Source organism: Stenella coeruleoalba, assembly GCF_951394435.1.
Source record: "Stenella coeruleoalba genome assembly, chromosome: 1".
NCBI classification, from domain to species: Eukaryota; Metazoa; Chordata; class Mammalia; order Artiodactyla; family Delphinidae; genus Stenella; species Stenella coeruleoalba.
In genome coordinates, this window is record NC_137169.1 from 182,753,695 (window position 1) to 182,768,774 (window position 15,080).

General features: G+C 38.2%; 1 protein-coding gene across 3 annotated transcripts in view; it reads left to right on the forward strand.

Moving 5' to 3' along the window:
- The window catches only part of RC3H1 (ring finger and CCCH-type domains 1), an 89,426-nt gene that overhangs the window by 48,522 nt on the left and 25,824 nt on the right, over positions 1 to 15,080 (forward strand). For 2 of the 3 annotated variants that reach the window (XM_079939702.1, XM_079939701.1), the window contains exons 6-7: positions 7,950 to 8,150; positions 12,343 to 12,475. In XM_079939702.1, coding sequence (XP_079795828.1) covers positions 7,950 to 8,150; positions 12,343 to 12,475 — 334 coding nt within the window. The remainder of the gene's footprint in view (positions 1 to 7,949; positions 8,151 to 12,342; positions 12,476 to 15,080) is intronic. The other variant, XM_079939703.1, reaches the window with a different exon arrangement.

Here is a 15,080-nt window from a genome sequence, read left to right on the forward strand (position 1 = left end):
GCTGCCCAATGGTGGAAGAAATTCCCAGCTCACATGATCAGACACTAAGAAGCAGAGGAAGAAAGTTTGACTTCCTTGTGTCTCCTCTTAAGAAACCTTTCCCAAGAGGGACTCCACTCTCCCTCCAACAGATGTCCCATTGCATCTCATTGTGAATGTGACACACTAGGTCACATGACACTTCCTAAGTAGTCTCCAACTCGGATAATGGAATTGCCAGCATTGGCTTAGACCGGGGTTTATTCACCTTTTCTGTGCCATGGGCCCCTTTGGCAGTCTGGTGAAACCTAGGGACCCCTTCCCAGAATACTCTATTTAATTGCATAGAATGAAATGACCGGATTACAAAAGAAACCAACTATATCAAAAAATATACTTTTTAAGTGGTACAGGAATAAACTTGCTTCTTTATTAGTGCACTAAATAACAAAATCTAGCAGCTGATCTAATAACAACCATAATTTTTAAGTAGTGATGAAGGTAAACAGTGTTCTGAGATACCTGTAATAACTGTTTTGTGATATGAAAATGTTTGTGATTTCCATTGGTGACAAAGTCACAAGTTACGGCTAATACTGTGGTTTGTTGCTTACATTCATAATAGAAGGAAATGTTACATTTCAGTTGGAGTTTAATGAAAAGTTGTTTTTTTTTCTTTTTTCCCAACGCAAGATTGTGAATCCCATGCATTCCATGCACGGACCCTTGGTAGGGGTGGTCTGTGGACTACATTAGAAGCCCCTAGCTTAGATTAATTAAGATTCACATATTGAGTCTGGGAGTGGGCATGTCTTCACTGAGACAAGTGGCTTCAAAGGAGTGTGGATATCTAAACTAAATCAGGACTAACTCAAGCAAAAAAAGAAGTAAGAGGGTGGGAGAGTAGGGTAGAGGAGGAGTGGAGTGATCTTGACTCCAGGGTCTGCTCCGTGTAGGGTCAGCAAGGGCTTCCTTCAGAGGGAGAACACGTCTCATCACTGGAGGAACAGACCTTGTCAAGGGGACTCAGACATACTAGGATTCCTGCCAACCTTGGCATCTTACATACCCCCCCCCCCCGTTTTATTTACTTTTGTTTCTTAGTTGGTTTTCTTTAAACATCTGTATGTATTTCAAGGTACAGATATAAAACTTGCCCTTTACAAATATTCAGCCTACTGGAATATATCCCTTCTATCCCACTCCTTAGAAGTGACCACAGCTCTCAGCTTAATGGATGTCTTTTCAGACTACTTGCTATGCACATGTGAAATCCCACCAGCTTACAAACTTTCTTGTGTTGGCAATGCAGAGTACCAGGCCCCACCCTCCCCCATGCTGGTGAATGAGAACAGCCTCACTGTGCTAGATGCTAAACTCACAGTGTCCCCTTCGATTCCCCAAAGACACTTGAAGTTCAGGCAGGGGAGGTGGCCCTCACACCGCATACCTCAGAAATGGCAGAGCTGAGATTTGAACCCATGTCTATCAGACCCCAAAGTCCATTCTTTAAATGCCATACGTGTTGGTTTGCAGAGCTGTACCTGATGGTCCAGTCATTTTTTCCCTTTTTTTTTTTTAAGGAGTGGGGTGGGCATATTCCTGGAACCTGGCTTGGATGGTGCCAACTTGAAATGGACGTTCACATTGAAGTGTTCAGGTGTCTCATCAGTAACACTTGAGTCTCCTAAATCATTCACAGGAGACTCCAGACGTATATTCAGAAGGCAGCATTGGAAGCATGAGAAGAATTTACAGTAAAGCTAAAAAGCAAGGCAAAGATGTCCTCTATGAGTTCCATAATTTAACATTATCTTGGAGGTACTGCCCAATGCAGTTAGACAAGAGAAAAAGAAAAAAGCTTATATAGATGGGAAAGAAATGAGAAAGGTAATCTTACTTGGGGAGATCATTAATCAGATGAAAAACTATTATAAGCAAAAATAAAATTCAATAAGGTGGCTGGATACAAAAGTTAAAATACAGAAACCAGTAGCACTCACGTTTATACAAGCTGCATCTCGTTAGAAGACATACAGAAGAAAAGATTACATCACAATAGCAGCAACACAGGTGTTTTGGAATTAATTTTTTAAATGCGAAGTCTATAGGAAGGAAACACCTAAATGCTCTCTTCTCAACATCTTATTATAAAAATTTTAAAACATACATAAAAGTTTAAATAATTATATGGAGAACACCCATATACCCACCACCTAGATTCTCCAGTTAACATTTTTTGTATTACACATATCAGTCCATATATAATCCTTATATTCATTCAAAAATCCGTTATTTTTCTGTTTCTTTTAATTTTTTTTCTTATTGGTCAGCCATTTTATACATATCAGTGTATACATGTCAATCCCAATTGTCCAATTCATCACACCACCACCCCCACCCCTTGCTGCTTTCCCCCCTTGGTGTCCATACGTTTTTTTCTCTCCTTCTGTGTCTCAATTTCTGCTCTGCAGACCAGCTCATCTGTACCATTTTCTAGGTTCCACATATATGCTTTAATATACAATATTTGTTTTTCTCTTTCTCACTTACTTCACTCTGTATGACAGTCTCTAGATGCATCCACGTCTCTACGAATGATCCAATTTCGTTCCTTTTTATGGCTGAGTAATATTCCATTGTATATATGTACCACATCTTCTTTATCCATTCGTCTGTCAATGGGCATTTAGGTTGCTTCCATGACCTGGCTGTTGTAAATAGTGCTGCAGTGAACATTCGGGTGTGTGGGTCTTTTTGAATTATGGTTTTCTCAGGGTATATGCCCAGTAGTGGGATTGCTGGGTCATATGGTAATTCTATTTTTAGTGTTTTAAGGAACCTCCATACTGTTCTCCATAGTGGCTGTATCAATTTACATTCCCACCAACAGTGCAAGAGGGGTCCCTTTTCTCCACACCCTCTCCAGCATTTGTTGTTTGTAGATTTTCTGATGATGCCCATTCTAACTGGTGTGAGCTGATACCTCATTGTAGTTTTGATTTGTATTTCTTTAATAATTAGTGACATTGAGCAGCTTTTCATGTGCTTCTTGGCGATCTGCATGTCTTCTTTGGAGAAACGTCTATTTAGGTCTTCTTCCCATTTTTTAATTGGGTTGTTTGTTTTTTTTGATATTGAGCTGCATGAGCTGTTTATATATTCTGGAGATTAATCCTTTGTCTGATGATTCATTTGCAAGTATTTTCTCCCATTTGTAGGGTTGTCTTTTCGTCTTGTTTATGGTTTCCTTTGCTGTGCAAAAGCTTTGAAGACTCATTAGGTCCCATTTGTTTATTTTTATTTCCATTACTCTAGGAGGTGGATCAAAAACAATCTTGCTGTGATTTATGTCAAAGAGTGTTCTTCCTATGTTTTCCTCTAAGAGTTTCATAGTGTCCAGTCTTACATTTAGGTCTCTAATCCATTTTGAGTTTATTTTTGTGTATGGTGTTAGGGAGTGTTCTAATTTCATTCTTTTACATGTAGCTGTCCAGTTTCCCCAGCACCACTTATTGAAGGGGCTTTCTTTTCTCCATTGTATATCCTTGCCTCCTTTGTCATAGATTAGTTGACTATGTGTGTGTGGGTTTATCACTGGGCTTTCTATCCTGTTCCATTGATCTATATTTCTGTTTTTATGCCAGTACCATATTGTCTTGATTACTGTAGCTTTGTAGTATAGTCTGAAGTCAGGGAGTCTGATTCCTCCAGCTCCGTTTTTTTCTCTCAAGACTGCTTTGGCTATTCACGGTCTTTTGTGTCTCCATACAAATTTTAAGATTTTTTGTTCTAGTTCCGTAAAAAATGCCATTGGTAATTTGATAGGGATTGCATTGAATCTGTAGATTGCTTTGGGTAGTATAGTCATTTTCACAATATTGATTCTTCCAATCCAAGAACATGGTATATCTCTCCATCTGTTGGTGTCATCTTTAATTTTTTTCATCAGTGTCTTATAGTTTTCTGCATACTGGTCTCTTGTCTCCTTAGGTAGGTTTATTCCTAGGTATTTTATTCTTTTTGTTGCAATGGTAAATGCAAGTGTTTCCTTAATTTCACGTTCAGATTTTTCATCGTTAGTGTATAGGAATGCAAGAGATTTCTGTTCATTAATTTTTTATCCTGCAAGTTTACCAAATTCATTGATTAGCTCTAGTAGTTTTCTGGTGGCATCTTTAGGATTCTCTATGTATAGTATCATGTCATCTGCAAACAGTGACAGTTTTACTTCTTCTTTTCCAATTTGTATTCCTTTTATTTCTTTTCCTTCTCTGATTGTCCTGGCTTGGACTTCCAAAACTATGTTGAATAATAGTGGTGAGAGTGGACATCCTTGTCTTGTTCCTGATCCTAGAGGAAATGCTTTCAGTTTTTCACCATTGAGAATGATGTTTGCTGTGGGTTTGTCGTATGTGGGCTTTACTATGTTGAAATAGGTTCCCTCTGTGCTCACTTTCTGGAGAGTTTTTATCATAAATGGGTATTGAATTGTGTCAAAAGCCTTTTCTGCATCTATTGAGATGATCATGTTTGTTTTTTCCCTTTCATTAACATCTTGGATTAGTGTGATACATTTGGTCATATGGTTTTTATTCTTCAAGTTGTTAACATGGTGTATCACATTGATTGATTTGCGTATATTGAAGAATCCTCGCATCCCTGGGATAAATCCCGCTTGATCATGGTGTATGGTTCTTTTAATGTGCTGTTGGATTCTGTTTGCTAGTATTTTGTTGAGGATTTTTGTGTCTATATTCATCAATGATGTTGGTCTATAATTTTCTTTTTTTGTGATATATTTGTCTGGTTTTGGTATCAGGGTGATGATGGTGGTCTCATAGAGTGAGTTTGGGAGTGTTCCTCCCTCTGCAATTTTTTGGAAGAGTTTGAGAAGGATAAGTGTTAACTCTTCTCTAAATGTTTGATAGAATTCACCTGTGAAGCCATCTGGTCCTGGACTTTTGTTTGTTGGAAAATTTTTAATTACAGTTTCAATTTCATTATCTGTGATTAATCTGTTTATATTTTCTAATTCCTCCTGTTTCAATCTTGGAAAGTTGTACTTTTCCAAGAATTTGTCCGTTTCTTCCGGGTCGTCCATGTTATTGGCATATAGCTGCTTGTAGTAGTCTCTTACGATCTTTTATATTTCTGTGGTGTCAGTTGTAATCTCTCCTTTTTCATTTCTAATTTTATTGATTTCATTCCTCCTTTTTTTTCTTGATGATACTGGCTAAAGGTTTATCAATTTTGTTTATCTTCTCAAAGAACCAACTCTTAGTTTTATTGATCTTTGCTCTAGTTTTCTTCGTTTCCATTTCATTTATCTCTGCTCTTTATGATTTCTTCTTTCTACCAACTTTGCATTTTCTTTGTTCTTCTTTTTCTAGTTGCTTTAGGTGTAAGGTTAAGTTGTTTATTGAAGATTTTTCTTGTTTCTTGAGGTGAGCTTGAATTGCTATGAACTTGCCTCTTGGAACTGCTTTTGCTTTGTCCCATAGGTTTTGGATCATTATTTGCATTGTCACTTGTTTCTAGGTATTTTTTTTATTTCTTCTTTGATTTCTTCAGTGAGCTTTTGGTTATTTAGCAGCACACTGTTTAGCCTCCATGTGTTTGTGTTTTTTATTGTTTTTTTTCCTGCAGTTGATTTCTAATCTCATAGTGTTGTGGTCAGAAAAGATGATTGATATGATTTCAGTTTTCTTAAATTTTCCAAGGCTTGATTTGTGACCCAAGATGTGATCTATTCTGGAAACGTTCTGTGTGCACTTGAGAAAAAAGTGTAGTCTTTCGCTTTCGGGTAGAATGTCCTAAAAATATCAATTAAGTCTTTCTGGTGTGTGTCATTTAAAGCTTCTGTTTCCTTATTTATTTTCTGTCTGGGTGATCTGTGTATTGGTGTAAGTAGGGTGTTAAAGTCCCCCACTTTTATTGTGTTACTGCCGATTTCTCCTTTTGTGGCTGTTAGTATTTGCCTTATGTATTGAGGTGCTCCTATGTTGGGTGCATAAATATTTATAATTGTTATGTGTTCTTCTTGGATTGATCCCTTGATCATTATGTAGTGTCCTTTCTTATCTCTTGTAACAGTCTTTATTTTAAAGTCTATTTTATCTGATATGAGTATTGCTACTCCATCTTTCTGGTGATCTCCGTTTGCATGGAATATCTTTTTCCATCACCTCATTTTCAGTCTGTATGTCCCTAGGTCTGAAGTGGGTTTCTTGTAGACACCATATATAAGGGTCTTGTTTTTGTATCCTTTCAGCCAGTCTGTGTCTTTTGGTTGGAGCTTTTAATCCATTTACACTGAAGGTGATTATCGATATGTATGTTCCTACTACCATTTTCTTAATTCATTTGGGTTTGTTTTTGTGGGTCTTTGTCATCTCTTGTGTTTCCTGCTTAGAGAAGTTCCTTTAGCGTTTGTTGTAAACCTGGTCGGTGGTTTCGAATTCTCACAGCTTTTGTTTTGTCAGTAGAGCTTTTGATTTCTATGTCAAATATGAATGAGACCCTTGCTGGGTAGAGTAATTTTGGTTGTAGGTTTTTCCCTTTCATCACTTTAAATATGTCCTGCCACTCCTTTCTGGCTTGCAGAGTTTCTGCTGAAAGATCAGCTGTTAACCTTATTGGGATTCCCTTGTAAGTTATTTGTTGCTTTTCCCTTGCTGCTTTTAATATTTTTTCCTTGTATTTAATTTTTGATAGTTTGATTAATATGTGTCTCTGTGTGTGTCTCTTTGGGTTTATCCTGTATGGGATTCTCTGCCCTTCCTGGATTTGATTGACTATTTCCTTTCCCATGTTACGGAAGTTTTTGACTATAATTTCTTCAAATATTTGTTCAGACGTTTCCTTTTTCTATTCTCCTTCTGGGACCTCTATAATTCTAATCTTGGTGCGTGTAATGTTGTCCCAGAGGTCTCTGAGACTGTCCTCAATTCTTTTCATTCTCTTTTCTTTATTCTGGTCCCCGGCAGTTATTTCCCCCATTTTATCTTCCGGTACACGTATTCGTTTTTCTGCCATTTATTCCTTCTAGAGTTTTGGGGGGGTTTTTTTTGTTTTTTTTTTTGGCGGTACATGGGCCTCTCACTGTTGTGGCCTCTCCCGTTGCGGAGCACAGGCTCTGGACACGCAGGCTCAGCGGCCATGGCTCACGAGCCCAGCCACTCCGCGGCACGTGGGATCTTCCCACACCAGGGCACGAACCCGTGTCCCCTGCATCGGCAGGCGGACTCTGAACCACCGCGCCACCACGGAAGCCCCTTCTAGAGTATTTTTAATTTCAGTTATTGTGTTGTTCATCATCGTTTGTTTGCTCTTTAGTTCTTCTAGATCCTTGTTAAACATTTCTTGTATTTTCTCCATTGTATTTCCGAGATTTTGGATCATCTTTACTGTCATTATTCTGAATTCTTTTTCAGGGGTTGCCTATTTCGTCTTCATTTATTTGGTCTTGTACGTTTTTACCTTGCTCCTTTGTTTGTAATGTATTTTTTTGTCGTTTCAATTTTTTGTTTTTTTTTTTTTGATGACTAAGGCTGTATTCCTGTCTTACGGGTTGTTTTTCCTGAGGGGTCCAGCACTGGTGTTTGCAGGCCGTTGGGTAGAGCGGGTCTCAGTGCCTAGATGAGGATCTCTAGGAGGCTTCACCCCGATTAATATTCCCTGGGGTCTGAGGTTCTCTGTTAGTCCAGCAGTTTGGACTCGGTGCTCCCACCACAGGAGCTCAGGCCCGACCTCCGGCCCAGTTGCTGGGGGTTCCTCCTGTCCCCTCAGGGGACTGGTGCCTGGTAGGTGCCCTCTTTGTACCAAGAAGCGAATTCCACATCCTTCTAGTCTGCCATCTTGACTCCCTCTCTTCTCTTCAAAGTATTTTCATATCTCTCTTTGGTCATATAAAGTATAAGCCCAGTTTGTTTCTTACCTGACTCATGAGATTACGTGTGTCTTCCTAGGTCACCAAGCGTGATGAAGACTCTTCTTTGATGCAGCTGAAAGAAGAATTTAGAACGTATGAAGCTCTGCGGCGAGAACATGACTCCCAGATAGTGCAGATTGCTATGGAAGCAGGCTTACGAATTGCACCAGACCAGTGGTCCTCTTTGCTTTATGGGGACCAGTCTCACAAATCTCATATGCAGTCCATTATTGACAAGGTAGACCCTTTTTTGTTCCTTACTTCTTGGACTAATCATGGAGTTTTGGTAATTCATTTATTTAACAAGTGTATATTTAAGTGAATCCTGTATGTCAGGCTCTTATAAATTATATTCTCTGTAGCTGAGTGTCATGTCATAACTAGTCACATCATAGTAGCAGTTTGTTCATGTAAAGGTTTTTTAAATTGAGGTATAATTGACATTGTTCATATAAGGTTTGATTTAATTAGTTTTAATGCTTTATCCAGTGCTGTCTCACATTCCTGTGACAGTCTCTTATCTCTATTTTTTCATTGCCTTTCTTCCTTCTTTTATTGTTTTCTGAGTTTTGATCACTGTATTAGTTGAATTCATTTTCTAAATGCCTTTATTGTCCTCCTGGAACAGCCATTTAATGACCTGGAAGATGTATACATTGAGGTTTCTTGTGGTTCTTAGCCAGAAAAATTTCACATTATAAGTTACCAACCATTCTATATTTGATCAAATTTTCAGTAAACTTATTTCTACTTTATTTGTTGTCTGTTATGATGAAAAGATCACTTGAGTACACATGAATTTTAGGTCAGGCCCCACTATTTCTGACTCTAAGAGTTATATTTAATTCTTTTAAAACTATAGAATAATACTTAAACTGGTTTTGTTGCAGTTCAACATGAAATATGTGAAAGTGCTGTATAAAAATCTTAAAAGTGCCATGTAAATATATTATGTTCAATAATTTTTTAAAATTTTTACTATTTACCTTAATTTTTACTATTTTATCTTAAGTCCTTATAACCATAGAGATGATTATACATTAGAATCCACCTTACATTTAATTTAAAGAAATAATGACGGGACTTCCCTGGTGGCACAGTGATTGCGAGTCCACCTGCCAATGCAGGGGACACAGGTTTGGGCCCTGGTCTGGGAAGATCCTACATGCTGCGGAGCAGCTGGGCCCGTTGCCACAACTGCTGGGGCCTGTGCACCTAGAGCCCGTGCTCCACAATGGGGGAGGCCACCACAGTGAGAAGCCCGCACACCATGGTGAAGAGTATCCCCCACTCGCTGCAACTGGAGAGGGCCCACACGCAGCTGCGAAGACCCAGCGCAGCCAAAAATAAATACATTAAATAAATAAATTTAAAAAAAAAGAAATAATGTTAGTATGTAAGAGTAGCCTAAATAAAATAATACTTAACACTTACTGAGAGCTTAGTGTGTGTCTGGTGGTTTTATTTTATTTTTTGATTTTAGTGCATTAATACTTTGCTCAGAATATTTTAGTTTAGTTTATGTTAGTTTAGTTTAGTTTCGTTCAGTTCAGTTTTTGGCCTCACCACGTGGCTTGCAGAATCTTAGTTCCCTGACTAGGAATTGAATCCTGGCCACAGCAATGAAAGTGCCAAGTTCTATCCACTGGACTGCCAGGGAGAGCTTCCTATCTGGTGGTTTTAAATAATTCATTTAATCTTCTCAACAGCCTTGTATTATTCCTTTTATACAGAGACAGAGGGAGATTAAATACATTTCTCCAGGATCACGTAGGTAATAACTGACAAAGCTGGATTTGAACTTGAACATTCTGACTCTAGAATCCCTGCTCTTAACTACTAAACCTCTTTCCAGACTATTCTCCCCCCACCCCACGCCACCCTTTTTTTTTTTTTTTTTTTTTTTTGCTATTCCTAAAGGTAGAATTCTTGAAATAAGTAGAAGGTTGATGTCAAAGGAGAATTAGGAAATGTTTTATAACTGCATGGTGTGTAATTGTCAGTATAATGTGTATTATTTGTTCTGTCCTATAGATACCTTTATCAAAACTTCATGTGCAGCTCCTAGGCCTGAAATTATGCAGTGGACTGATTATAACCTTAATCATGATCTTTTAAAGGAGTGGCTTTCTACCTCTGAAGAGAAACTTGACTTGCTTTTATGAAAATTCTACAAGGAGGTTAAATTAACCTTCTTGTCTGAACTGGACTATATAACTAGATGTATATCCTGCAATAATTTTCTCACACCATGAGCAGTAATTTGAATTTAATATCCTAAACCTTCTTACAACAATCTGGTAAATGAAGTTAGTAGTGTGACATCTTATTATTATATAGAGCAATAGAACTTCGTGTGATAATGAAAATGTTCGGTATACATGCATTGTCCAGTATGGTGATCACGAGCCACACTTGGCTATTAAACACTTGATGTGTAACTTGTGTAACTGATGAACTGAAATTTTTATTTTACATACTTAAAATTTTTAATAGCTATATGTTGCTAATGGCTACTGTATTGGACAGTGCAAATGGAGAATTTATTAAAAGTGATAAGAAAAACAATAACCCTAGTAAGTTAATAGGCAAAGAAATATGAAATAACAGTTCACAAACAGGAAGTATATCTAATTGATGGACTAGAATTCGATGCCAATAATAAATACATTTAAAGCAGTGACATGCCAAATATTGCCTGTTAAACTATAAAGAAACATATACTCTCATTCATTGCTGATGGTTTGTAAAATGCATTACAGGTCTTTTGAGAAACAGTTTGTCAGTGAAGCCTCAAAATATTTGTGTACTTTACCAAACCTGCTATTTCCAGGAATTTATTTTAAGGGAATAATCCAAACTTTCAAAAAGGTTATGAATGCAAAGGTGTTAATTGCTAAATTACTTACAAAGGATAAAATAAAGGGATGGTTAAAGAAGTTAAGATACATCTGCTCAGAACACTGTTACATGGCCATTAAAATTGTGGTCATATCAGGACAGATACTCTCTTCAGCTATTAAGTAGCACTTGATTTCTTTTAAAAAAAATGTTAGTGAAATATTTTTGTTAAGTCTCAGTGGTAGATACATGGGTATTATTATTTTAGACAGTTACTTTGAAGTATTTCATAATAAAAATGGTTAGGTATTTTAAAAATACCTTTGTTGGGCTTCCTTGGTGGTGCAGTGGTTGAGAGTCCGCCTGCCGATGCAGGGGACACGGGTTCATGCCCTGGTCCGGGAAGATCCCACATGCCTTGGAGCGGCTGGGCCCGTGAGCCATGGCCGCTGACTGAGCCTGCGCGTCGGGAGCCTGTGCTCCGCAACGGGAGAGGCCACAACAGTGAGAGGCCCGCGTACCGCAAAACAAACAAACAAAAACCTTTGTTATAATATTAATGGTAGGCAAATCCATAAGTTTATAAATAGCTGATTATAAGTATATGAAAAACATGCAAAGATGAAAAATTGAATAAAGACATGCCAGCATTTTAATGATTAGTTGTGTTATTCCATGTTTTTTAAAATGTATGCTTTTTAAAAATTTACCTTTTAGAATGACCTTTGGGGGAGAAAAAGTTCCACATGTATATATACATATATATATATACATATTTTAAGTGAAAGTGAGTTTATTTAGAGAGATACACATTCCATAGGCAGAATGCTGTCAGTCTCAGAAGTGAGAGCAGCCCTCATCTATATTAATAAACTACATAGAGAGCTAAATGTTTCCAAGTAAGAACCCTTAGTTAGTATCACATAACCAGTTTTTTTACTTTACAGGTCATATGTACTGACCAGCTTAGGGGAGTTAGTGCAAGTATGTGTGTCATTAAGCCTTAAGAAAATACACAACCTGATAGCTTCCAAGAATCCCAAACCAATATAGGATTTTTTGAACTGGAATGAACTTCTCAAATTATTTAGTCCATACAACAGATGGAGTTCAGATAGAGTCTGTAAAGGTTATATCTGATGTCATAATCTTTGGTCCGTAACAGAACTTGAATTCAAACACAGTTTGAGTACAGTTTCATTCTTCGTGCTGTTGTATAACATTATCTCTAGACAGTATTTCCAAACTTCAGTTATTTGGAAAGACCCCAAGAGCCAAACTAACACAATACTGTAAGAACTGGAGATGTAAAGAGTATTTCCAAATTGAGGATGTGAGAAAGATCTCACATTTGAGGAATGTGATGACAGAGGGAAGAGAGAGTATACAATATATCAACCTGTGGATGCAGAGAAGTGCAGGGTTGGTTCAAGTAACAAGTGATCCAGTCTGGCCAGAGCATGGGATGTGTGGGAGGATAAAAATTAAATATAATTAATTGCAAAAATGGTTGTGATATTGTAAATAATCTTTATTTTAAAAGGATTTATCTGGTCTTTGAGGGAAGTTAATATTTATCTTCTTTTAAGTTGCAGACCCCAGCCTCTTTTGCACAAAGTGTTCAGGAACTAACAATTGCTCTCCAGAGGACTGGAGATCCAGCAAACTTGAATCGACTAAGACCCCATTTGGAGCTATTAGCAAACATTGACCCTAGTCCAGGTAAGCCCAGGGAAAATTAACGGACTATCCTATATGTGCCTTAGTGCTATTCAGTGAGTCTTTTAATTATCTTTTGTTACATTTCTCTAGAATTTCCTGGTGTAGTAATTCCAAATCTTTTCTATAGTATTTAAGTTTCTGGCCCCAATCTTTTCTGTCTCTATTACTTCAACTAATATTTATTTAATACTTTTTACTGTGCTGCTCACTTTACCAGCAAAATAGGATCCCTCTGGGATCCTTTATGTTTCCTCCCTCTCTCATCACAAATTGTGCTCTATTTTTATCATTTTCATCTCTTTTGACAAAACTCAAGTTTTCTCATTTTTTCTGTATCATATGTCCTTAGTTGCATTTTTTTGGTCCCAACTTTACTTTCTCTACGATAATCTTGTTCCATCACATATCCTCCCTTGTGTGTCTACTTTGTCCAGCCATTTCCTGTTCCTTCTCCTTGACCTGAAAGTCACCCAACCTTCATTTTTCACTTAATATTACATCTAGGGTGTGTTAGCTTATATCCGATTGCTGTCCCTGTGTTTATTCCTTCTACTGAACTAAAATTCTTTTTTTTTTTTGCGGTACGCGGGCCTCTCACTGTTGTGGCCTCTCCCGTTGTGGAGCACAGGCTCCGGACGCGCAGGCTCAACGGCCGTGGTTCACGGGCCCAGCCGCTCTGCTGCATGTGGGACCTTCCCGGACCAGGGCACAAACCCGTGTCCCCTGCATCAGCAGGCAGACTGCCAACCATTGCACCACCAGGGAAGCCCTGAACTAAAATTCTTAACATTCACTAGTAATTTCCTAGTTTCTAATTCCAAAGATTTCTTCTCGGTCCTTAAATAACTTGATTTGTCTTTAGCATTTGATAATGTTGTTGACCACTTCCTTGATATAGAAACTCTCCTGATAACCTTATCTTTCTGTAGTCTTATGATTCTCTTCTGGCCTGTCTGAATGCTGGTTCTGTTGTATTTTGACCACTCTTTCCTCTTCTGCCTCGTAAGGAGTAGGCTGGTTGTGTTCTTGGAATTTTGTTTTTTCTGCACTCTTCTGTTGATGATGATGGTCATTCATTCTCAGCACCAGGTATTATTCCTTTATAGATAATAGACTCCCAAATATCTCTATCACTGTTATCTCTTCATCACTCCAGACCTACTTTCCCAAATGCTTTCTGAGATTCTGTATCCTCTCCTCTCCTCAGTGTGTTTCAAAAACTCATCTTCCCTTGATACCTGCTCTTCCTTCTGTCTTCCCTTTCTCTGTAAATGACCTCATTCTTTGAGGTATGTAAGCTTAAAACTTGAGCCTTTTGTCTTACTTTATATCTTTTCCTTTCACTTGCTCTACATACCATTTCAGACAACAGGATTTTTTTTTTTTTTTTAGCTGCATTGGATCTTCATTGCTGCACACGGGCTTTCTCTAGTTGTGGCGAGTGGGAGCTACTCTTCGTTGCAGTGCGTGGGCTTCTCATTGCAGTGGCTTCTCATGTTGCGGAGCACGGGCTCTAGGCACATGGGCTTCAGTAGCTGTGGCACGTGGTCTCAGTAGTTGTGGCACACAGGCCCTAGAGTGCAGACTCAGTAGTTGTGGTGCATGGGCTTAGTTGCTCCGCAGCATGTGGAATCTTCCCGGACCAGGGCTCGAACCCTTGTCCCCTGCATTGGCAGATGGATTCTTAACCACTGTGCCACCAGAGAAGCCCTAGACAACAGGATTTATCTGTTCTTTCACAATATCCCTCTATCCCATGCCTATTAATACTGCCTCAGTTGAGGGCCTCATTCCTTTTCCTGACTAAACTTAGCCTTTCATTTTTCTCTACTCTTTTAATTCTTCCTTCTAGTCTACTTACTGCTGCAAAATGAATTACATCTCAGATCTTATTTTACACTCATAAACTTTTAAGTGACACCCCTTTGCTTATAGAATAAGGTTTGGAACTCTTGACCATGACATTCAGAGTAGTAAATTTATTGCCAAAATCGCTTAATCAAACCAGGTAAGATCTTTTTTTATGTTTTTATTTTATTACTTTTTAAAAATTATTTATTTTTTTGGCTGTGCCACATGGCATATGGGATCTTAGTTCACCAACCAGGGGTCAAACCCAGGCCCAGGGCAGTGGAAGGGCAGAGTCTTAACCACTGGACTGCCAGGGAATTGCCCTAAGATCTATTTTTAGATCACAGTGATTTTTTTTTTCCCCACTTCTGTGCTTTGATCATTCTGAGCAATCAAAAGAGCACTTCACAAGCTCACTACCTCATCAGCACCGATCTGTCTACCTAATTCTGTGCCAATATATTCTACTCTCCTTGTGTAATAGTGGATAAACCATGTAACAGTGGATAAACTTCTAGCTAAGGCCACCCTCTCTCCTCATGTACCAATACCATCTTGTCAAATATATCCTTCCAGTATCATCTGTTTCTTATGTCATCAGTTTTCTTTCTCTACTACAGTAGCTCTATCAACATACATTTTATTGTTCCTGTCATCAAAACCCACTTTTTTAAAAATTAATTTATTTATGTATTATTTTTGGCTGTGTTGGATCTTCGTTGCTGTGCATAGGCTTTCTCTAGTTGCAGCAAGC